This window comes from Chionomys nivalis, chromosome X (genome assembly GCF_950005125.1).
Source record: "Chionomys nivalis chromosome X, mChiNiv1.1, whole genome shotgun sequence".
Classification (NCBI taxonomy): Eukaryota; Metazoa; Chordata; class Mammalia; order Rodentia; family Cricetidae; genus Chionomys; species Chionomys nivalis.
Window position 1 is genome coordinate 43,658,619 of NC_080112.1, and position 23,709 is coordinate 43,682,327.

Below are 23,709 nucleotides of genomic sequence, written 5' to 3' on the forward strand. Positions count from 1 at the left end.
TTAAAACTAAGGTAGACTAATCTGATTCCAAGGACCAAATTTATATTTAATGTCTACCTGGCATATTTGAAGACATAAGTAAATGCAAGCATGAATGGATACAACTTACTCTGTGTGTCTTAATTTTTCCTCTTTATGGCATAAAATATTGTAATAAAAACTTACCAGAGAAAAGGGTTATTTGGCTCACATTTCTAGATCAAGACCCATTAATCAGAAGAGGTCAGGGTAGCAAGATCCTGAAGCAGCTAGGCACAAGATAGCCATCCTACACAAAAGGGAGCAATGAAGGAATACATTACTTTTAGCATTTATATGCTTTTATACACTCACATTCAGCTCAAAATTTTCTCCTTAGGTAATGGTGCTACCCACACTGGGTAGGTCTTCCTTTTACAATTAACATTATCAAAATAATCCCTCACAGGCATGCCTAAAGAAATCCAGACTCTGTGAGACTGCCTTCTCTATTCATTTTTATATTGTTTCAAGTCGATGATTACAACTAAACATAAAGCTATAAATGTACTTATAATTTCTTTGTATTTTATAATTGCCTAGGGGTTAGCATTATCTGTGTTCACAAATTTTCTTAGAATTTGACATATTTTAAATATTAGAATGAAATGGGTTGCTTTAAGATAACATATAATATGTTTCATATTACATATTCCAGAGTAAGTTAATTTTCTATTACCTATGAGTTTCCATTCACTTACTCTCTTTCAGCATTGGTCTGCTGGTGTATTGTACTCAGCCAGTGAGAAGCATGTTATAAAGCAACTGAAAACTTCTAGATTTGCTACTGGGTATGTAAAATTCATGCAACTTCTCTGAAATATTTTTATAAATTCCACAATGAAAACTGTATGACCTTCACACTATTTCTCCTCAAATTTGAATGCCTTAATCTACTCAAGAGAAATGACAACACAATGTATGCACTCAAAGTTTCCTGTACCATGATCATTTATATGGTGATGTTCATAACAGGCAAAGCTTTGAGTTAATCCGAATATTCAAGAACAATGAATAATGAGGCAATGTTTGACACATCACTAGGAAACATCTCATACTTGCTAATCACTGGTGTCCCTTGAAGATATCATGCAAATGATCAGATGTAGGGTCTCATGCATCTCATACTACCCCTTGAATAGGAAAGGCAGTGAGATTTCCAGAAGTTTGTGGCAAATGTAGAATTATGCAGTGTAGAGGGTGTGTTGATTAGTTTATCTACCTGCCTGAACAGATTGACACAGGGGGCTTCTCAGGCTTTTCTCATTCCACATCCAAGTCAGCAGATCTTTATGTAAGGCCCACTCTCTCAAACATAACACTTTTCCCTTAGTACTTTAAACCTGAGTATACTGTCCTTGTCCTGAGTAACTGTCTTCATATTATCCTGTATATCTTTGCAGATCTCAAGTACTCACTGTCAGCATCATGTTGATGAAAACACACAATCGCCAAATGGGAGGTTTTGCTTTGACCTCACTGGCCTGTCTACTTTGTGGCATCTCCATGAAGCTTCCTCAGTGGCAAGTGTGGTACTATGAAGACCCTGTGATTTCCAAGCCTACAATGGCTTTTGTGGGAATATGGAAAACCTGTGTTTTCCACAATGGCAACAATTCCAGCGATATGAAAATATGTCACCAATACAACTACCGTGACTCCTTCATTCCATTTTATATGCAAATAAACCAGCACCTGCTGCTGGTGACTATCGTTTTTGTGGTCTTTGGGAAAATCACCACCATTATTACTCTTTGGATTTTGTGTATGGGAAAAGTGTGGAGGAATGTCACTTGCAATCTATTCAGACTTTCGGGGATTCTGAAGATCATTGCTAGCAGCTTACTTTTTCTGACTGTTTTGCTCAATTACATATCCATCATGTGTAAATGGGGGGTTGCCTTTCCACCATCTTTTAATATGCCTTCTGACCCAGACACTCAGAAGATTGGTAGTGCCATGATTCTGGCAATTATGTCTGCAGTTTCTTTCCTAATAAGTGGCACAATTTGCCTTCCTTCAAATTTAGCCATAGTCGAGACACCATGTTCTAAAATTTAAAAGGACATTTTTATCTTACACCATCTTGAAAATCCAGCAAAGACAGAAAACATTTGCTGTTGTGTCTACATAAATTTTGAAAGAGCCCAAAGTGATACCAAATGTGGCCTGTGACAAAAAAATGGTCAAATTGACCTCCACTTTTTTTGTCTTTTATTCTGCTTCTTTAATTCATTATTTGGATTATGTGGTCTCATTAAATAAAATCTTACTTGAAATTTCATATAAGTTATGTGTTTTATTTGCTGTAAACAAAAGTAAATATTATACTTCCATATTGAAATGAGTGTCAAAGTACATTAATCTCCCACAGTTCTCTTCAATCCAAGGATAAAATCAGAACCCGAACTGTTTACCCCAGCCCTCTCAACCATTCATGTCTGTCTACTCTAAGTCCCTTCCTAGGGAAATTCATCCCTCCTCCCTGATCCACTACCCTGTAGCTAACCTCTGGTTCCACAGATTGTAGCCTTCTTAATGAAGAACTAAAAACCAAATAAGCAATGTTTGTGTTTGTGTTTCCTCATGTTGATTATTTTTTAGTTCCATCCTTTTACCAAAAAATTTCATAGTTTCATCCTTTAACAGCTGAGTAATGTTTAATTGTATCAGTTTTCCACATCTTTTCCCATTCATCTGTTGACAGATATCTAGGTTACTTCCAATCAATGAACAGAGGCACAAGGAACATGGCTGAACAATGTTTTCTTTAGTTGTGATTCAGAAGGATGGGACAACTTTTTGTCCTCTTCTGCTATTTTCTTTGGGATGCTGACCCAAGACTACATATGCTTTTACCACCCTATTTCTTTTTCTTTTCTTTTTTTTTCTTTTTTTCTTTTTTTTTTTTTTTTTTTTTGGTTTTTCGAGACAGGGTTTCTCTGTAGCTTTGGTACCCGTCCCGGAACTAGCTCTTGTAGACCAGGGTGGCCTCAAACTCAAAGATCCGCCTGCCTCTGCCTCCCGAGTGCTGGGATTAAAGGCGTGCGCCACCACCGCCCGGTTTACCGCCCTATTTCTGTGGGCTTCCTTATCCTCTAAAGGTCCCCTCCTCACTGTCAGTGCTGGCTGCTCTTTAACTGATGTAATTTTACCTCAAACTTTGTATTTTATTTTATTCCCCTCTCTTCTACACTTTCCTCCTCTGGGCAGCTGCCAGATTTATACCTTGCCTTAACAGTATGATTATATTGTTTTGAACTATATTTATTTGACTTTGAGCTTACATTTTATTCTATCCTTTATGTATTTTATTAATGAGTCTAAAAACCACAAGAGGGAATTTCCATGATGGTATGTATTAACCCAACTGGGATACTCCCTGATTCCCCGTAATACTTTTTTCATATCTTTTATTTCTGTGAAGAGATGAGAAAATGACCTGCCCCGGCATGTTGGAACTTTTCCTGAACTTTTTTGCAGAAGTTGCCCAAAGGGTCACACAAACTGAGATTGTAACTTCTTCAATAACTATCAATGTTTTACAAGGCATGTACTGATTTTATTACTCTCAAGTCCAAATTTAAAGTTCAAAAAAAAGGATGTAGAAGATTCCATTGGACAGATGATTTTATCAGATCAAAGAATTCTAATAGACTTTGATTTGAACATCGAAAATATGTTCTGTGTCTTCCATGCCTACAGTTTCTCTTCTAATGATTGTTACCATGATGTCTATGTCACCTCTGCATCTGCATACAGGGTAGTAAATGTCCTTTCCCACTTACAACTGGATGTTATACAAATGGAACAGCTGATGTAATTTTGGACCTTCAATATGGGCCACTAAATATACCCCAACAACTACCCTACTCAACAGTAAAATGCCAGATTCAGTAATTGTCCCAATTCCCTAAGTGACAGTTGTAGTTGCCTCCTCAGAAGGGGTGAATGTTGAGTGTAGGGACATAGCCCCACCCATTGGGGGCGTGTTCGCCTCGGGCTAATGTTTACGGATAAAGCTGCCGGATGTGAGCCCAGCAGCCCTTTTCTTTTGCTCCACTTTTCCAGTACTCCGCGGGAACCTGTGGTCCTGTAAGTCTATTTCCTTATTAAAGCTGTATATATCTATATAATCTGTCTACATTCATTTGCGCCACCACATTTGGCGTCCCAACGTCGGGCTATTTTGCCCCCGACCTGGCACAGGGGGGGCACAAGCTCCACCTTTCCCGGCTAGTTGCCTGAGCTCAGGAAGGCGATTTACAGCGCACTCCCTGCTCGCTTTCCCTTCCCCCACTCCAGGCCACTACAGTCGCAGAGCAGCGACCCCCACAGAGCAGTTAATAGCTCCCTGCTTCTTCCAAACCCTCACTGCCTGATTTAAGTGAAGCACCTGCGGTTTTGAAGCAAAAGCCGCCAACCCTTCCCTTAACAGGCAGTACAATAATTTTTGTTTTGAGTTAATTGTTTCAGACCGGCTCTGGCTTAGACCACGTGGACTCAAGTGCATTTCTTTAGCCACCACTGGCAGGAAAACTTCATTACAGGTACATAATTTTCTTTTATAAATAAGAAAAATGTCTGAAAACATTACCATTCAAGACTTTAACAGCCTTTTCAGTTGTACCATGTGGGAGATTTTACAAGAAGTGTCTGTTAGCCCACAGATATGGATCTTTCTGGGATTCGTAGTTTTCCTTGGTACTGTATGGTTTGATAATAGAAATATGATAAAGTCTTTACGAGACGAGGTTGAACGCTTAAAAACAATTGAGAATGACAACAATCTTCTCAAAAATCAGTTTGAAGTTCTCCAGGCAGAGAACAGATCTTTGTTTAACACAACTTGACAAACTGAAAAAAATTTAGAAGAGGTACATGCTGATGTTAAGGAGAAATTCATTACTATGGAAGAGGGAACAGCTGATTTGGATCGTAAGCTTCAGTCCCTTTCAGTAGGAACTGAAACATTAACTGAGAGAATCAAAACTGCTGAATGTGACAATCGGATTTTGTCTAAAGCTTATGACAGATTGACAGAAAGATTATCTATACAAGAAGGCACGGTATATGCTATAAAAATTATGTCCAAAGATGAGACGTTATCTCTAATGGACAAACTTCATACTTTAGAATCCTCAATGAAGGCTTTAGAACATAATTCTGGACAGGAGATTCAGACATTAAAGAAGGCAATGGTGAATAGAATTGAAAAGATTGAGGAATTTCTAAATTCTGAGGAAGAAGAGCAAGAGGTAGAAAGGCTATTTTAACTAAATCTGTGGGTAAATCCCTCCGGGACAATTCCCACAAAGCTCTACCTACAGTTCTACCTGCCTTTCCAGTTGTAACAACCGAGAAAGTAGTTGGTTCCAGAAACCCTAGGGTCATCAAGGAAGATACATGGGAACCTGTCCGTATGAATGATCTCAAAGAAATTAAACAGGCTGTAATGACTTTTGGAATGAATGCCTCTTTTGTTAAAGAGATGCTAAGATCTTGGGCCACGACGAATAAGGTCACGCCCTCTGACTGGTTTCAACTGAGCTCTGCTGTTATTGAGAGTGGAACGCAATTGAAATGGAAATGCTTATTCAGGCAAGAGGCTAGACTTTTAGAACAGCAAGAAAGAGCAAAGGGAATTGAGATTTCCATAGATCAAATTTTGGGAGAGGGGCTATTTTCTGAGCCTCAGGAACAAGCTAATTTGGATGAAAACATACTCTCTGTGTGTACTACAGCAGCCTTAAGGGCTTGGGACAGGGTGCAAGACCCAGGACAGAGGATGGAATCATTTGTCAGAGTTAAACAGGATCAGAGAGAACCCTTTAGTGACTTTTTACAAAGAATAACTAAAGCTGTACAAATAGGGATATCTGACCCAGAAGCAAGACGTATAATGATCGAGACTTTGGCTTATGAAAATGCAAATGTGGAATGCAAAAGGATTTTGGGACCTTTAAAGCTCAGATCAGCGCCATTAGAAGAATGGGTCTTGCATACACTAGATGTTGATACATTTGACTATGGCACTGAAGCATGGGTAGAAGAAGCAATTTCCAATGGTAAAAGGAGACATCAGAATACCAAATGTTTTAATTGTGGCAAAATGGGTCATATGAAAAGGAATTGTAGACAACGGATTTTCAGAAATAATAATAATGCATCTTCTAGAAATAACAGAAATAGGAGGACTCAGCCTTCAGGTTTATGTAGAAGATGTGGAAAGGGCAGACACTGGACGAATGAGTGCAGGTCTACAAGAGATAGACAAGGCAACCTGATACAGACGGGAAACGTGAGAGGGGGGGCCTCACAGGCCCCCATGGCAAACATGGTTCAGTCATTTCCAGTTACTACAGAGAACGTGACTCGTCAGGACAATTAGAAAGCCCCATGCCTACTGTTACAAGCAATAATGATCAGAAAGATGAGTTCCGTGTGTTTTGGCAAACTTCTATAAATGACCAAAGACCAAAGCTGAGAGTGTGTGTAAATGGCATTTTTATTACTGGCCTGCTGGACACAGGTGCGGATGTAAGTATCATTACCCCAGAATCTTGGCATCCATATTGGCCTCTTCAGAATGTAAATGTTCAGCTCCTGGGAATTGGAACCCTATCTCGAGTAAGGCAGAGCACGAGATGGGTTGAATGTATAGGACCAGAGGGACAAATAGGAAAATTAAGGCCATATGTAGCCAATATTGCAATGAATTTATGGGGTCGTGACCTATTACAACAATGGAATACCCAAATTAACATTCCTGCTACTTCTAGAGCCTATATTTCTGGGGATAATATTAAAAGATATTACAAACGGAGAAAACCGGCCATTCGGGCTGTACAAGAACAAGCAATTGATGTCCCTTCAGAGATACCAACAGCCTTGCCTTTAAAATGGTTGACTGAGAAACCAATATGGACAAAGCAATGGCCTTTAGCTGAGGAAAAGTTACAGGCTTTAGAACAGTTGGTACAAGAGCAATTAGATGCTGGACATATAGAAGAATCTACCAGCCCTTGGAATTCTCCTGTATTTGTGGTTAAGAAAAAATCAGGTAAATGGAGAATGGTGACAGATCTCAGGGCTATCAACAAGGTTATTCAACCTATGGGCCCTCTGCAATCTGGAATTCCTTTGCCCTCTTTATTGCCAAAAGGATGGCCTCTCATAGTTATTGATTTAAAGGATTGTTTTTTCACTATACCTTTACAAAAAGAAGATAGAGAAAAATTTGCCTTCACAGTGCCTACTTATAATAATTCTCAACCTTCGAGGAGGTACCACTGGGCCGTCCTCCCCCAGGGTATGTTAAATAGCCCCTCCCTGTGCCAATATTTTGTGAATCAACCATTGCAAATAATACGCAAGAAATTTCCCAAATCGATAGTATATCATTACATGGACGACATTTTGTTATCCGATTCAAACATGGATACCTTGAACAGACTGTTTGAAGAAATAAAAATACTTTTACCAAAATGGGGATTGCAAATTGCTCCTGAAAAGATTCAGAAGGGAGATTCTGTTAATTATTTAGGTTATAAAATAGGTTTACAAAAAATTAAGACACAAAAGGCACAAATTCGGAGAGATCGCCTAGGGACTCTTAATGACTTTCAAAGACTATTAGGGGACATTTCCAGTCTACGGCCAACTATTGGGATAACACCTGATCTAATAATTCATTTGAACAAAACCTTGGATGGTGACAAAGATTTAAACAGTCCCAGAGAATTAACAGCTGAAACAGAAAAGGAACTGACGATGATTGAGGAAAAATTACAACAGGCACATGTGGATAGGGTAAATCCAGAGCTCGACTGTATTCTCGTCATACTACCATCAAAAATTTCCCCTACAGGAATTTTAATGCAGAGAGATGATATTATCTTGGAATGGATCTTTTTACCACATAAACCAAGTAAGAAACTGAAAACTTATGTAGAAAAAGTCTCTGAGTTAATTATAAAAGGCAAGTTGAGACTTCGTCAACTAGCAGGCATAGACCCAGCAGAAATTATAGTGCCTTTCACTGCTGATGAACTAAAGAAATTATGGGAAGATAATGAACCATGGCAAAGAGCTTGTGCTAATTTCTTGGGAGACATTAATAACAACTATCCAAAAAGCAAGAGGCTTAACTTCATAAAGAGAACTTCTTGGATCCTTCCTCGAATCGTCCGTGATACTCCAATAACTGGAGCCCGTACGTTCTATACTGATGCCAATAAATCAGGGAAGGCAGGTTACAAATCAGAAGACTTGGGTAAGGTGGAACAAAGTCCTTATGATTCTGTCCAGAAGGCAGAATTATATGCCATTCTTATGGTGCTAAGGGATTTTAAAGAACCTATTAATATAGTTACTGATTCACAATATGCAGAAAGAGTTATTTTACATATTGAAACTGCTGAATTTATACCTGATGATACAGAACTAACCTCTTTGTTTATCCAGGTGCAAGATTTGATTAGGAACAGGCTTTGCCCTATGTACATAACACACATCCGATCCCATACGGGTCTGCCAGGTCCTCTAGCACAAGGTAATGCAGAAATTGATCAATTATTGATTGGTAGTGTGCTACAAGCCTCTGAATTTCATAAAAAACATCATGTTAATAGCAAAGGTTTGAAGAAAGAGTTTTCTATTACATGGCAACAAGCTAGGGTGATTGTAAAGAAATGCCCTACTTGCTCTTTCTATAACCAAACGCCACTGCCTGCAGGGGCTAATCCAAAGGGCACCCAAAGGAATGAAATCTTGCAGATGGATGTGTTCCACTTTGCAGAATTTGGCAAATTAAAATATGTTCATCACACCATTGACACGTATTCAGGCTTTCAGTGGGCAACGGCTTTAAGTTCAGAAAAAGCTGATTCAGTTATCACTCATTTATTAGAAGTCATGGCTATCATGGGTATACCTACACAAATAAAGACAGATAATGGTCCTGCTTATGTCTCTAGGAAAATGAAACGGTTTTTTGATTATTACAATATCAAGCATGTTACAGGTATACCATACAATCCTACAGGTCAAGCAGTCATAGAAAGATCAAATCGAACTATAAAGGATATGTTGAACAAACAGAAAGGGGTGGAAAACACCCCCAGAAATAGGTTACATAATGCTTTGTTAACCTTGAATTTCCTCAACGCTAATGAGAAGGGAACATCGGCTGCAGAAAGACATTGGATAATGGAAAAGTCTACTGAACTAAATCAACCAGTTTATTTCAAGGATGTGCTGACCTCACAATGGAAGCCAGGAGATGTGCTGCGTTGGGGAAGGGGATTTGCTCTTGTCTCCACAGGTGAGGAAAAATTGTGGATTCCATCAAAATTGATAAAGGTTCGTTTTGATGAAGAGAAGCCAGTTGGGAAAGATAAATAACAATTCAATCACATGGATGGCAATCATACTGATGGTAAGTAATACAGATAGGTTGGGGGCAGGGTTCTCTTCTTATCTCCACAGGAAAATACCCATCTTCAAAGAATTTAAGGGACCCCTAATATTTAATTACTGATGGAGGGACTTGTTCTGTAAGTATTAATTTATATATATATATATATATATATATATATATATATATATATATATATCTTAAACTTTCTTTGCTTTTCCTCATATCTGTGTCTTTCTTTATATGTCAGTATATGTCCTTGTTGTTAATGTTTAAATTTCCCATAACGAGCAACAAATTTTCCTACAGTAATCTTTGAAGTTTCCAGGATGAAGATGGGGCCCCACAACATCAACTCCATCTGGTTTTTATGACGTCATGATTTTTTTTAAAGCGCTAATATTAGACCTGTTTTTTGGTACCAACTACAAGAGACAATTTCGAATGGTGCACATTTTTGACAACACTCTGGTCGGACCTTCTCAAAACGCTCTGAGACTAGTTACAATTTTCTTAGGTCAAAGGTTAATTTGGAAATTTTACCATCATTTGCTTTCACAGGACCCCCTAAGAAGAACGTCGCCCCCATGTCAGCTAGAAACAATCTTAGAGGACGGCATCCCCTCTCCCAACAGAGTTTGCCCTCAGGGTTGGGGACATCTTTTAATGGTTGGTTTAGGGTTGAGGGGGTGGGGTGATATTTTTTTTTGAAAAAAAAAAAAGAAGAAGAAGAGGAAGAAGAAGGGGGTAACTGGTTTTTTGGGATGATTGGTATTTGTGAATTACTGTTTATAGAAAATTGTACTGGTACTGTTTCTTGTATATTGATATGTCGAATATTGAATGTGAGTGTTCCTACCTCTATTTTTGTATGAGTATGCTTATAACTTTGTCTATATTGTATTGATACATCTACCATATTATATTGTACATTTCTACCTCTGATACTATGACATTGTTTACAGTTGAAGATCATTGTCTTCATATATTGCACAGTTGTTTATTCTTTTAGTCTTCAAAGTTAGATAGGTATTGAGAATTATATGTTTGTCATATTTATTTTTAAGTTAATCAGGTCTTTTAGTTACATAGAGATTATATTTAGTATAGATAGTATGATCTTCAGCCTCTTCGAAGAGCTGTAGAAAATGGCCTTTAATCTAACCTAAAATTTCTGTGCCAAAGAAACACAATTACTCCTGGCAACACCACTCTACTCCCGAGAGAACGTTGAGCACCAAAGACACTCCACTGGGAGCTTGTCTTCTTGGCAGAACTGGCCTTTGGGTTAAGAAAAGCCCATACCTCAACTTCTGACAAAGATACAGAATATCCCTAAGTGGATGAAACAGGATTGTCTTATCTTGCCAAGACAGGGTAGGATAGTCCTAAGAAAGTTCCTTGCCTTTAATAACGGTATGCCAGTTATGTTAGGCCTTAGCCAAAGTTGGTTGACTCAACATTGCAAATAAGACTTTGGGTGATTGCCCAGGTAGTCAGTTGTCTCTGTCAATTGTTGCACATTTTGGATATCTCTCGATTGTTAAATAATATTTATTCCCTTCTCAGATCTTTGACAGAGTTGAAGATTATATAATTGTAGTTACTCTCTATGTTATTTAGACTCCTTGAGATAGAATGTTTAGCAAAAGTTTTGTTCTCAATATTGTTTGTTATATTTATTATTTGTTATTATTGTATATAGTTGCATTTGGTTTGGTTCTATCTTATTTAGACAAAAGGGGAGATGTAGGGACATAGCCCCACCCATTGGGGGCGTGTTCGCCTCGGGCTAATGTTTACGGATAAAGCTGCCGGGCGGATAAAGCTGCCGGGCGTGAGCCCAGCAGCCCTTTTCTTTTGCTCCGCTTTTCCAGTACTCCGCGGGAACCTGTGGTCCTGTAAGTCTATTTCCTTATTAAAGCTGTATATATCTATATAATCTGTCTACATTCATTTGCGCCACCACAGTTGAGGATATGAGATAGAAATGAGACAGATAGCTCAGGGCACTAGAGGCAATATTGGTAGTTCCAGAAATGTTCCCAGTTCTGAGCACTAGAATTGCCAGAAGGGAATTCAAGTTTCCTATTACCTCCTAAATGAACACCCCAATCTCAAGGCTTTACATGAGGGGAGGGTCTATAAAACCAGTCCAGAAATTGATCTCTTCTACTTAACAGTATTAGAACTGGATCACTAGATTTTTTCAGGGTATAATTGAAAGATATCTATTCCATAGTTTTACTCCAAGTCTTAAATAATTTTATAATTATTTCTTCAGATTGTAGTATCTCATAGGAAAGAGTGAACTCTACTTCTAGATCAGTGGTTCCTAACCTTCCTAGTGCTGAACCTCATGTTGTGGTGACCCCCCAAATATAAAATTACTTTTCTTGTTACTTCATAACTGTAATTTTGCTACTGTTATAAATTATAATATAAATAACTGGTATGTAAACCCTGTGAAAGGAACTTTTGACCTCTGAAGGGTGAGAACTCACAAGTTCAGAACCACTGCACTAGGTGAATGCATGCTTTTCTTCTGTCTTAACTGTTACCTCAGGTGGTCACATCATGGTAAACAACTTAGATGCTACTAAACAGAGGAATGGATAAAGAAAATATGGGACATTAACAGAATAGAATATTAGTCATCTGTTAACAAAACTGAAACCATAAAATTTATAAGAAAATAATGAAATTAGAATAAAATCTTTCTGAGTGAGGTAATGTAGACCCAGAAAGACAAATGTGGTATGTATTCACTTATATAAAAATATTAGCTGTTAAACCCATGATAACCAAGCAACAATCTACAGAACCACAGAGGTTAGGTATGGAGAAAGGACTAGGATGAAGAGATGGATCTTCCTAAGAAGACAAAATTGAGAAGACAGTTATGAATTGATGAGAAAAGCGAGATTGGAATGGGAATATCAAGTTGGCAGGGGAGGAAGAGGTTTCAAGGGAAAGAATATGAGGAGAGACAGCTAAAATTAAGGGGCATTTAAGTGGTAGTACGGAATGTTGGAAGAGGCCACTAGTTCTTTTTGGCTACCCAGCTAACTTAGCCTCAAAATAACCACACAAAACTGTATTAATTAAATCACTGCTTGTCCCATTAACTCTAGCTTCTTATTGGTTAACTCTTATATATTAATTTAACTCATTTCTATTAATCTGTATATCACCATGTGGCTGTGGCTTCCCAGGTAAAGTTCTTAGGATCTGTCTCTGGTGGCTCCATGTCTTCTCTCTGACTATGCCCTTCTTTCTCTCAGCATTCAACTTAGTTTTTTCTGCTTAGCTAAGTTTTGCCCTGCTATAGGTCCAAAGGAGTTTCTTTATTCATTAACCAATAAAAGCAACACATACACAGTAGGACCTCCCACACTATTTCCTCTTTTCTGTTTTAACATAAAAGAAGGCTTTAACTTTAACATAGTAAAATTACATGTAACAAAACAGTTATCAAACAATAATTACAGTTACAATATTTATATCTACTTTATATTTTATCATAACTAAGGAACTATAACTATAAATTCTTCAACTCCAAAACTCTAGAATTGACAGAGACATCTCGTTGCCTGGACAGTCATCCAAAGTTCTTTTGTACCATTGGGACATGAATCTTCAGCCTGCAGGCCCATAGTGTCCCGCAGACTTTTTCATGAAGCGGGGAATTTCAAAGACAGTTCTAACAATATTGGCAGTTTGCCAGTCACATTCTTTTGTATCTTGCAGAATGTCTAGTAGAGTCTTTTATGGAGCAGGAACTCTGAAGGACCATCTTACCTTTAGGCAAGTTCAGCAGTCATATTTCTGTGGGTCCTGCATGTCCAGTTAAGCAGTACAGGCAAGAGCAGTTTCTTGACCAAATGGATAGCAAACTCCATAAGGAGCCTCTTCAATGCCCATCATTCTCTTGAAGTAATTGGTGCTGCCAGGAACAGATGTGTCTCACTGTCATGAAAAGTTCTAAGTTCTTAAATATTATAAATGCCACATTCTGAAGGTTTCTGAAAGATTTGAAGAATACCTATCTAACTGAAAAAAATCTCTGTAATCTAGAAAATCTAATTAACATGACTAGAAGCTTAAGTATTATAGATGATTATCTATAAACCTCTATTTCTTAATTATACATTACATTTTCATCTCTACAAACACAATACTGCAATCAAGATCAGAAATACATATACATGGTATAACAAAATTGACCTGAAATTTTTATCAATAAACCAAGATCCATGCTAAAGCAAATTATTCATCTCTATAGCATACACTTCTTTAAATGTAAAGAAACATTTGTAGACAACATTTGGGAATATGGGTGTAGTTCTATCTAAAGGAGATGGATGGATGGATGGAGATGGAAAATTTGGATAAATGAACAGAAACTACAGAAAAAGTACTACCAACAGATTACAAGAGATAGAAGAAAGAATCTCAGACACCGAAGATACCAGAGAGAAAATAAACACACTGATCAAAGAAAACAGAAAAACCAACAAATTCTCATCACAAAACATTCATGAAATCTGGGACACAATAAAAAGACCAAACCTAAGAAAAATAGGAATAGAAGAAGTAGAAGAAGTACAGCTCAATGGTCCAGAAAATATTTTTAATAAAATTATAGAAGAAAACTTTCCCAACCTTAAGAAAGATATTCCTTTGAAGGTCCAAGAAGTATACAGAACACCAAATGGACTGGATCAAAAATAAAAGTCTCCTTGCCATATAATAATCAAAACACAAAACATACAGAATAAAGAAAGAATATTGAGAGCTGTAAAAGAAAAAGACCAAGTTACTTATAAAGGTAAACCTATCAGACTTACACCTGACTTCTCTATGGAAACCATGAAATCCAGAAGGTCCTGGATAGAGGTACTGCAGAAACTAAGAGACCATGGATGCAAGCCCAGACTACTATATCCAGCCAAGTTATCATTCACTATCAATGGAGAAAACAAAATATTCCAGGATAAGAACAATTTTAAACAATATGTAGCCACAAATCCAGCCTTACAGAAAGTAATAGAAGGAAAATCACAACCCAAGGAATCCAACATTGCCAACACTGCCTATAATAACTCAGACATCTAGAGACCCTTCACCAGCACAATTCAAAGAAGGGAAACACACAAACTCTACTACCAAAAAGATAATAACAACCGGAGTCAACAACCACTGATCATTAATATCACTTAATATCAATGGACTCCATTCACCTATAAAATGGCACAGGATCCGACATTCTGCTGCTTATAAGAAACACACATCAACAGCAAAGATGGACATCTACTCAGAGTAAAGGGTTTGGAAAAGGTTTTTCAAGCAAATGGTCCTAAGAAACAAGCAGGTGTGGCCATACTAATTTCTAACAAATCTGGCTTCAAACTAAAATCAATAAGAAGAGATAGAGATGGTCATTTTATGCTCATAACAGGAACAATTCATCAAGATGATGTCTCAATCCTGAATATCTATGCCCCTAATATAAAAGCACCCACTTATGTAAAAGAAACATTACTAGAATTCAAGGCAGACATCAAACCTCACACACTAATATTAGGAGACTTCAGCACACCTCTCTCACGAATGAACAGGTCAATCAGACAGATACCTAATAGAGAAATAAGAGAATAAATGGAGGTAATGAAGCAAATGGACTTAACAGACATCTATAGGACATTCCACCTAAATAGGAAAGAATATACCTTCTTCTCTCCAGCTCATGGAACCTTCTCGAAAATTGACCACATACTTGGTAACAAAGCAAACCTCCACAGATACAAAAAAAATCAGTGTCCACCTGTGTCTTATCAGATCACCATGGATTAAAGTTAGAAAACAACAACAATGCTACCCCCCAAAAGCTGACAAACTCATGGAAACTGAACAGTCAACTACTGAACCACACCTGGTCAAAGAAGAAATAAAGTAAGAAATTAAAGTCTTCCTTGAATTTAATGAAAATAAAGAGACAACATACTCAAACCTATGGGACACGATGAAAGCAGTGCTAAGAGGAAAGTTCATAGCACTAAGTGCCCACTTAAAGAAAACGGAGAAAGGACACATTGGAGACTTAACAGCAAACCTAAAGGCTCTAGAAAAAAAAGAATCAGACTCTCCCAGGAGGAGTAGAAGACTGGAAATAATCAAACTGAGGGCTGAAATCAACAAAATAAAAACACAGAAAACAATCCAAAGAATCAATGAAACAAAAAATGGTTCTTGGAAAAAATCAACAAGATTGACAAACCCCTATCCAAACTAATCAAACGGCAGACAGAGAACGTGCAAATTAACAAGATCAGAAATGAAAAGGGGGACATAACTACAGACACAGAGGAAATTCAGAGAATCTTTAGATCTTACTACAGAAGTCTGTATGTCACAATTCTGGAAAATGCAAAAGAAATAGACATTTTTTTTAGATAAGTACCATATACCAAAGTTAAACCAAGACCAGGTGAACAATCTAAATAGACCTGTTAGTCGCGAAGAATTAGAAACTGTTATCAAAAATCTCCCTTCCAAAAAAAGCCCAGGACCAGATGGTTTCAATGCAGAATTCTACCAGAACTTCCAAGAAGAGCTAATACCTATACTCCTTAATGTATTTCACAATATAGAAACAGAAGAGTCATTGCCAAATTCCTTTTATGTAACTACAGTCACACTGATACCAAAAACTCACAAAGACCCAGACAAGAAAAAGAATTACAGGCCTATCTCACTCATGGACATCGATGCAAAAATTCTCAATAAAATACTGGCAAACAGAATCCAAGAACACATTAGAAAAATTATCTATTGTGATAAAGTAGGCTTCATCCCAGAGACGGAGGGCTCATTCAACATATGCAAATCTATCAATGTAATCCACCATATAAATAAACTGAAAGAAAAAAAACATATGATCATTTCATTAGATGCTGAAAATGCATTTGACAAAATTCAACATCCCTTTATGATAAAGGTCTTGGAGAGAGTAGGGATACAAGGGTTATATCTAAATATAATAAAAGCTATTTAAAGCAAGCCGACAGCTAACATCAAATTAAATGGAGAGATACTCAAAGCCATACCACTAAAATCAGGAACACGACCAGGCTGTCCACTCTCTCCATACCTCTTCAATATAGTGCTTGAAGTTCTAGCAATAGCAATAAGACAACATAAAGGGATCAAGGGGATTCGAATTGGAAAGGAAGAAGTTAAACTGTCGTTATTTGCAGATGATATGATAGTATACATAAGTGACCCCAAAAACTCTACCAAAGAACTCCTACAGCTGATAAACTCCTTTAGTGATGTAGCAGGATACAAGGTCAACAACAAAAAATCAGTTGCCCTCCTATACACTAATGATAAGGATGCAGAGAGGGAATTCAGAGATACATCACCTTTTACGATAGCCACAAATAGCATAAAATATCTTGGGATAACTCTGACCAAGGAAGTGAAAGATCTATTTGACAAGAACTTTAAGTCTTTGAAGAAAGAAGTTGAAGAGGATACCAGAAAATGGAAGGATCCCCTTGCTCTTGGATTGGGAGGATCAACATAGTAAAAATGGCAATTCTCCAAAAAGCAATTCATAGATTCAATGGAATCCCCATCAAAATTCCCCCAAAAATCTTCACAGACCTTGAGAGGACAATAATCAACTTTATATGGAAAGACAAAAAACCCAGGATAGCCAAAACAATCTTATACAATAAAGGAACGTCTGGAGGCATTACCATCTCTGACTTCAAACTCTATTACAGAGCTTCAGTATTGAAAACAGCTTGGTACTGGCATAAAAACAGAGAAGTACATAAATGGAATCAAGTAGAAGATCCGGATTTTAACCCACAAACCTATGAACAACTGATTTTTGATAAAAGAGCTAAAAGTATACAATGGCAGAAAGAGGGCATCTTCAACAAATGGTGCTAGCACTACTGGTTGTCAACCTGTAGAAGAATGAAAATAGATCCATATCTATCACCATGTACAAAACTCAAGTCCAAATGGATTAAAGACCTCAATATCAGTCTGAACACACTGAAGCTGATAGAAGAGAAATTGGGAAGTATTCTACAACATATGGGCACAGGAGATCACTTCCTACATATAACCCCAGCAGCACAGATATTAAGGGTAACATTGAATAAATGGGACCTCCTGAAACTGAGAAGCTTCTGTAAAGAAAAGCACACTGTCACTAAGACAAAAAGGCAACCCACTGACTGGGAGAAGGTCTTCACCAACCCTGCAACAGACAAAGGTCTGATCTCCAAAATATATGAAGAACTCAAGAAACTAGACATTAAAATACTAGTTAGCCCAATTAAAAAATGGGGCACTGAACTGAACAGAGTTCAGAAGAAGTTCAAATGGACAAAAGACACTTAAGGTCATGCTCAACCTCCTTAGAAATCAGGGAAATGCAAATCAAAAGAACTTTGAGATACCATCTTACACCTGTCAGAATGGCTAAAATCAAAAACAACAGCGATAGCCGTTTCTGGAGGGCATGTGGAGTAAGGGGTACACTCATCCATTGCTGGTGGGAATGCAAACTTGTGCAACCACTCTGAAAAGCAGTGTGGCGGTTTCTCAGGAAATTTGGGATCAACCTACCCCAGGACCCAGCAATACCACTCTTGGGAATATACCCAAGAGATGTCCTATCATACTACAAAAGTATTTGTTCAACTATGTTCATAGCAGCATTATTTGTAATAGCCAGAAACTGGAAACAACCTAGATGCCCTTTCACGGAAGAATGGATGAAGAAAGTGTGGAATATGTACACATTGCAGTACTACTCAGTAGTAAAAAAAAAACAATGACTTCTTGAATTTTGCATGCAAATGGATGGAAATAGAAAACATTATCCTGATTGAGGTAACCCAGACCCAAAAACCTGAACGTGGGTTGTACTCACTCATAATTGGTTTTTAGCCATAAATATAGGACAGTGAGCCTCTAATTCACAATCCTAGAGAAGCTAAATAAGAAGATGAACCCAAAGAAAAACATATAGTTATCCCCCTGGATATTGGAAGTAGTCAAGATTGCTGGGCAAAAATTTGGGAACTGGGGGGTTGGATGGGATGGGGGAAAGGGGAGATGGTGAGAGAAAAGTGAGAAGAGGAGGTTAGGGAAATCTTGGTGGAATGGGATGTTTGGGATAATGGAAGGTTGGATATGGGAGCAGGAAAGTATATATTGTAATTAAGGGAGCCATTTTAGGGTTGGCAAGAGCCTTGACTCTAGAGGGTTCCCAGGGGTTCAGAGAGATGTACCGAACTAGGTCCTTGGGTAGCTGAGGAGAGAGAGCCTAAAATGGCCCAATCTTATTATAGCCATACTAACAAATATCTTGCATATCACTATAGAACTTTCATCTGGCGATGGATGGAGATAGAGACAGAGTCCCACATTGGAGCAATGGACTGAGCTCCCAAGGTCCAAATGAGGAACAGAAGGAGGGAGAACATGAGCAAGGAAGTCAAGACCGCAAGGGGGGCACCCACCCACTGAGATATGCGGGCTGGTCTATTAGGAGATCACCAAGGCCAGCTGGACTCGGACTGAAAATGCATGGAATAAAACTGGACTCACTGAATATGGTGGACAATGAGGGCTGCTGAGAAGTCAAGGACAATGGCACTGAGTTTTGACCCTACTGCTTGTACTGGCTTTGTGGGAGCCTAGCCGGTTTGGATGCTCACCTTCCTAGACCTGGATGGAGGGGGGAGGACCTTGGACTGCTCACAGGGCAGGGAACCCTGACTGCTCTTTGAACTGAAGAGGGATGGGGAGGGGAGTGGTGTGTGTGGAGTGGGGGGGAGTGGGAGGGAAAAGAGAGGTGGGGAGGAGGTGGAAATTTTTAATTAAAAATAATTTTATTTTAAAATAAATAAATAAATAAAATTTTAAAAAGCAATACTTGGCATGACTGTACTCTACTGACTAGGCTTTTCTTTGTTTTCTTCTGACCTCCCTTCTCAGACTGCTGGCAAACTAGATAGCTTCCTTGAAATTCAGTCAGGCCTTTACTGTTCTATGCAGCAGTAAAAAACTCATATCTTCATCATCATATTCAGTAGGTTTGGTAAGACAATTTGGAATTCTTAAAGGGAAGAAATAGTTTAAAAATAGTATTTTCCCACATTAAAAATGGGAAATACCATTACAATTGAAGAATTTGCATCTCTGTATGATAATACACTGCGCAGTTTGAAAATGGAGTGATTAAATGAGAGGATAAGTAATTTAGATGGGATTTATATAATGTCAATTGTAAACATTATCAGCTTTTTTATTTTTGTTTTATCACTAAAAGTTGGATAATCTGCATGCTAAGGTACAAGTTTTAGGAAAACTTAATAAAACAAATCACAGACATGTTCAAATCCAGACAGAAGAATTTAATGGAGAGCAAATTTCAGGATTGCATTATAAGAATAGAGAGGAACAGTCTGAGGATTTCAAACAACTTTTAAAAATCCAGCAATTGTATAGGAATTTCCAAATGGCAGAGGCTCTGTTACAGCTAACTAGACTTCTGTTCCAATGTAGGTTGAAGGAGATTCAAGGAAGCAATAGTCTTATATGGCATGCATTCACCTTTTGTGAAGCAAATGTTAAACTCATGATCCATTTGTAACAGAATTGTCCCTAAAGACAGGATAAACTTGGTTAAAGGTGTTTTAGAACCTGATCTAAAATAACAGTGGAGTACCTGGTTTAGAGAAGAGGCTAAGACTATTGAAAAATGGAGTAAATCTAGAGGTGTAGAAAGCTCCCAAGAACAACTTTTTAGAGTAGGAGATTATGTTACTATACAAAGACAATCCCTGTATGCTGGTCACATCCTGAGTTTATGCCATTCAGCAGTGTTGAGTGCTTGGGGCAAAATTGAAAAAGTAGGAAAGAATCTTGAATCATTTACTAAAAACATACAGGGCCCAAAGAAACCTTTGCCATTTTTTTTTACCAACATTGATATCAGCAGTAAATAGAATGATACTAAATTCAGAAGCTAGACAAATAATAATTGAATCTCTGGCTTTTGAAAATGCTGATTCTCAATGCAAAAGGATGACTAGGTAATAAAGGCATGATCAGTACCTTTGGAAGAATGGATATGAGATGCAATTAATAGTGGATCTCATGATCATGATGATACTTGGATAGGAGAGGTGATTTCTACAAATTTGAAGAAAAATTAAAATGTCAAGTGTTTTAATTGTGGTAAACAAGGTCACCGTAAAGGGGATTGTAAACAAGCATTTCTAGAAACAATGATTTTTCTAAGCATAATCCATTTAGAATACCCCTCCCTTCTGGATTATGCAGACATGAGACTAATGAATGAAAGTCCAATGGGATATTCAAGGTAATTCTTTGTCTTTAGGAAACTCCTGTCTATTGAGACGCAGTCCTTCATCTCTCCAGGGTAAATATCTCTCCCCCCTTTCCCTTGTTTCCTTCCCCTTCTCCCTCATCCTTATATCCTGTGTTTGTTTCTTATTCTATACTCTCTATCCTTCTGGGGCAAATAAATCCATTTTTTTGCTGAGAACTTGGCCTTGAGGCCTGAGTCTATACTTCTCCTTTCATTCAGCCCTCCCTACTCTCTCACCCAGCCCAGAGATCAAAACTGCTTTTGGAGATTGGGCAATGATTTCTCTGACTACTGACTACAGAGATAGTGATGTTTTGGGGTTTCAGATACACAAGGATCCAAGGGTTGTTTTCTAGAACTGATTCAAAGGATCTCAACAAAACTAATTTGGCTATATTATTCTGAGGTGTCATCCTTCACTAATAGTGTCCTATGTGTGTGAGGTAATATCTTTAACATAAGAGTAAAAATGAATGAGGAATATATTGAAAATGTGACTAGGAAATAATTAGTTTCTATTACTAGAAAAAAAACAAGGCAAAAGAAAGAAAAAAAAGAAAGAAAAAGTAAAAAAAATCAGTTAAAAATAAAACAAGACTCTCAAACTTCAAGCTGCTGCAGACATTTTCATGTATCAGCAAGGCTGCTGATTACTTTGTCCATTGCAAAGTGTACACCATGTAGAAAAACCACTAGTTTTTAAGAGATTGAGAAAATTCTAATCATTAAACTCAAGGTCAATCACAAATGTCTCTTCCATAGGTCAATCACAAATGTCACTTCCATATCCAACTAACGAAGACCATTAAGATATAAAAGGTAATAGTTATATTTTTAAAATATTTTTTATTCACTGAGAATTTTATGTATTTTAATTATATTTTCCTTTCCCCCAAGCCCTCCTATACCCTTCCCTGCCTCCTAACTCACCCAGTTTCCTGATCTTTCTCACTCTTAAAAATAAGTCATAACACACAAAGAAAACATAAAATACCATGGAATACTATTTTTTCTTGGCTAACTACCACACCTACATCAATTGTTAACCAAGAAAGTTTCCACAAGCTTTCTCATAGGTCAATATGAAAGAAACATTTTATCATTTGAGGTGACCTTTCATCAAATGACTCTTAATTCTGTTGAATTAACAAAAACTAACCTAACATTAATTGGGAAAATCCCACAATGCCCAAGCCTATACAGAGAACTTCAGGCAACTAATCCATGCTGAATGTAAGAGAAAGAGTCATACCTAGGTAACAGAACACAAATAGTTTACCAGCTAACAAATATGTAGGCATATATATGTGTATGTGTTTGTATATGTATTTATATTATATATATTTATATAACATGCAAACTGGTAGGTTATATTGAGAAATATATATGTACATATATATACATGCATGTGTGTAACAACAATGGAAAAGGAGCCATTAATTTGAAAGAAACTGAGTCTTCTGACAGATCATGGCTTGAGTACCTTTAGAACCCACAACTATCCTACTGTAGTACAAGTGTAGTCCTCCAATGTTATCTGGTCTAGAAGATTAGGATAGTGTAAAAGACTTTCATGTCTATTTATGGCCAATAGATCAAGATGATATTTTTCCATTTTCCAAATCTTCTGTGTAATACACCACTGAGGTCACTGTCTGGGTCAGTTGGTTCTGTCTCTTCACATCAGGCTCAGTCATCAGTTTTTGCAGTTTTCTGCAGCTGCCTAAGCCTGGCTGAGTCAGAAATTTTTCTCTCAGAATAACCTTGTCCTCCAAAGACAATGAGTTCATGTACTTCATGATTGCCTTTTTAAGCTTCTGGGAGAAATTAATTAAATGTTAATTCTACTTTTAGTCAACTTAAATCTCTGGACTAGGTTGAAGGGCATCATTATTGCCTGAGTTTGGCCTTCTGATAGGTAATAGATAAAGTGCTTCCTATTCTGTGCCTCTAGTTGATCCAAGTTGTTATAAGAGTTCAATAAGGTTAATCAGATCAGCAAATCAAACGATGGGGAATAAAAACTAAAACAACAATAACAAGATAACTGGAACCAATAAACACTGCTCACTGACAACTTGCAACATCAATAGTCTCAATTCTATAATAAAAAATGGAAGTGTTCAACATCCTTAGTCATTAGGAAAACGTAAATCAAAACTACTATGAGATTTCATCTTATATTATTCAGAATGCTATAACATAAGAGACAGTTCATGCTGTTGATGATTTGGAGTTAGGGAACAATATGCCCATTGCTGGTGGGAGTGCAAACTAGTAGATCTACTATGGGAATAAGTGTGGCGGTTCCTCAGGAACTAGGAATTGACATATGTCATGATCCAGCTTTATTCTCTTGGGCATATACCCAAAGGGTAATTCATCCTGCTAAAGAGACATTTGCTCAACCATGGTCATTGCAGCTGTATTCATAATAGCCAGAAGTTGGAAGCAACCTAGATGCCTATTAACAGATGAATGGATACAGAAAATGTGGTATGCTTACTCAATTGATCATTACTCAGCCATTAAAAAGTGTCATCATGAAGTTGGCAGGTAAATGGATGCTGCAAGAAAAAATCATCCTGTATGAGGAAACCTAGAATCAGAAAGGCAATGGGGTAACTATTCTCTTATATGTGAATATTACTTGTTAACTCATTGATATATAAGCTATAAACTATATAACCTCAGAGGTTAGATATAAAGTAGAGGACTCAGGTGGGGTAAGAAAAACAGATCCGCCTAGGGTGAAAAATTTAAATAGATACTTGTGGACCAATGAGGGGGTGACTGGAATGAGAGAAACAAACTAGGAGGGGTTGAGTGAGGGTAAAGGAGGGTA

General features: G+C 37.5%; 1 protein-coding gene across 1 annotated transcript; it reads left to right on the top strand.

Moving 5' to 3' along the window:
- Positions 1 to 1,446: 1,446 nt before the first annotated feature.
- On the top strand, positions 1,447 to 2,079 carry LOC130867217 (claudin-34-like). Its single transcript, XM_057758949.1, has one exon. The coding sequence runs from the start codon at positions 1,447 to 1,449 to the stop codon at positions 2,077 to 2,079; it is 633 nt and encodes a 210-aa protein (XP_057614932.1).
- Positions 2,080 to 23,709: the final 21,630 nt, after the last annotated feature.

Bases quoted from the DNA above. Each gene is read 5' to 3' on its own strand.
- LOC130867217 (XM_057758949.1), top strand. From the start codon at position 1,447: ATGTTGATGAAAACACACAATCGCCAAATGGGAGGTTTTGCTTTGACC.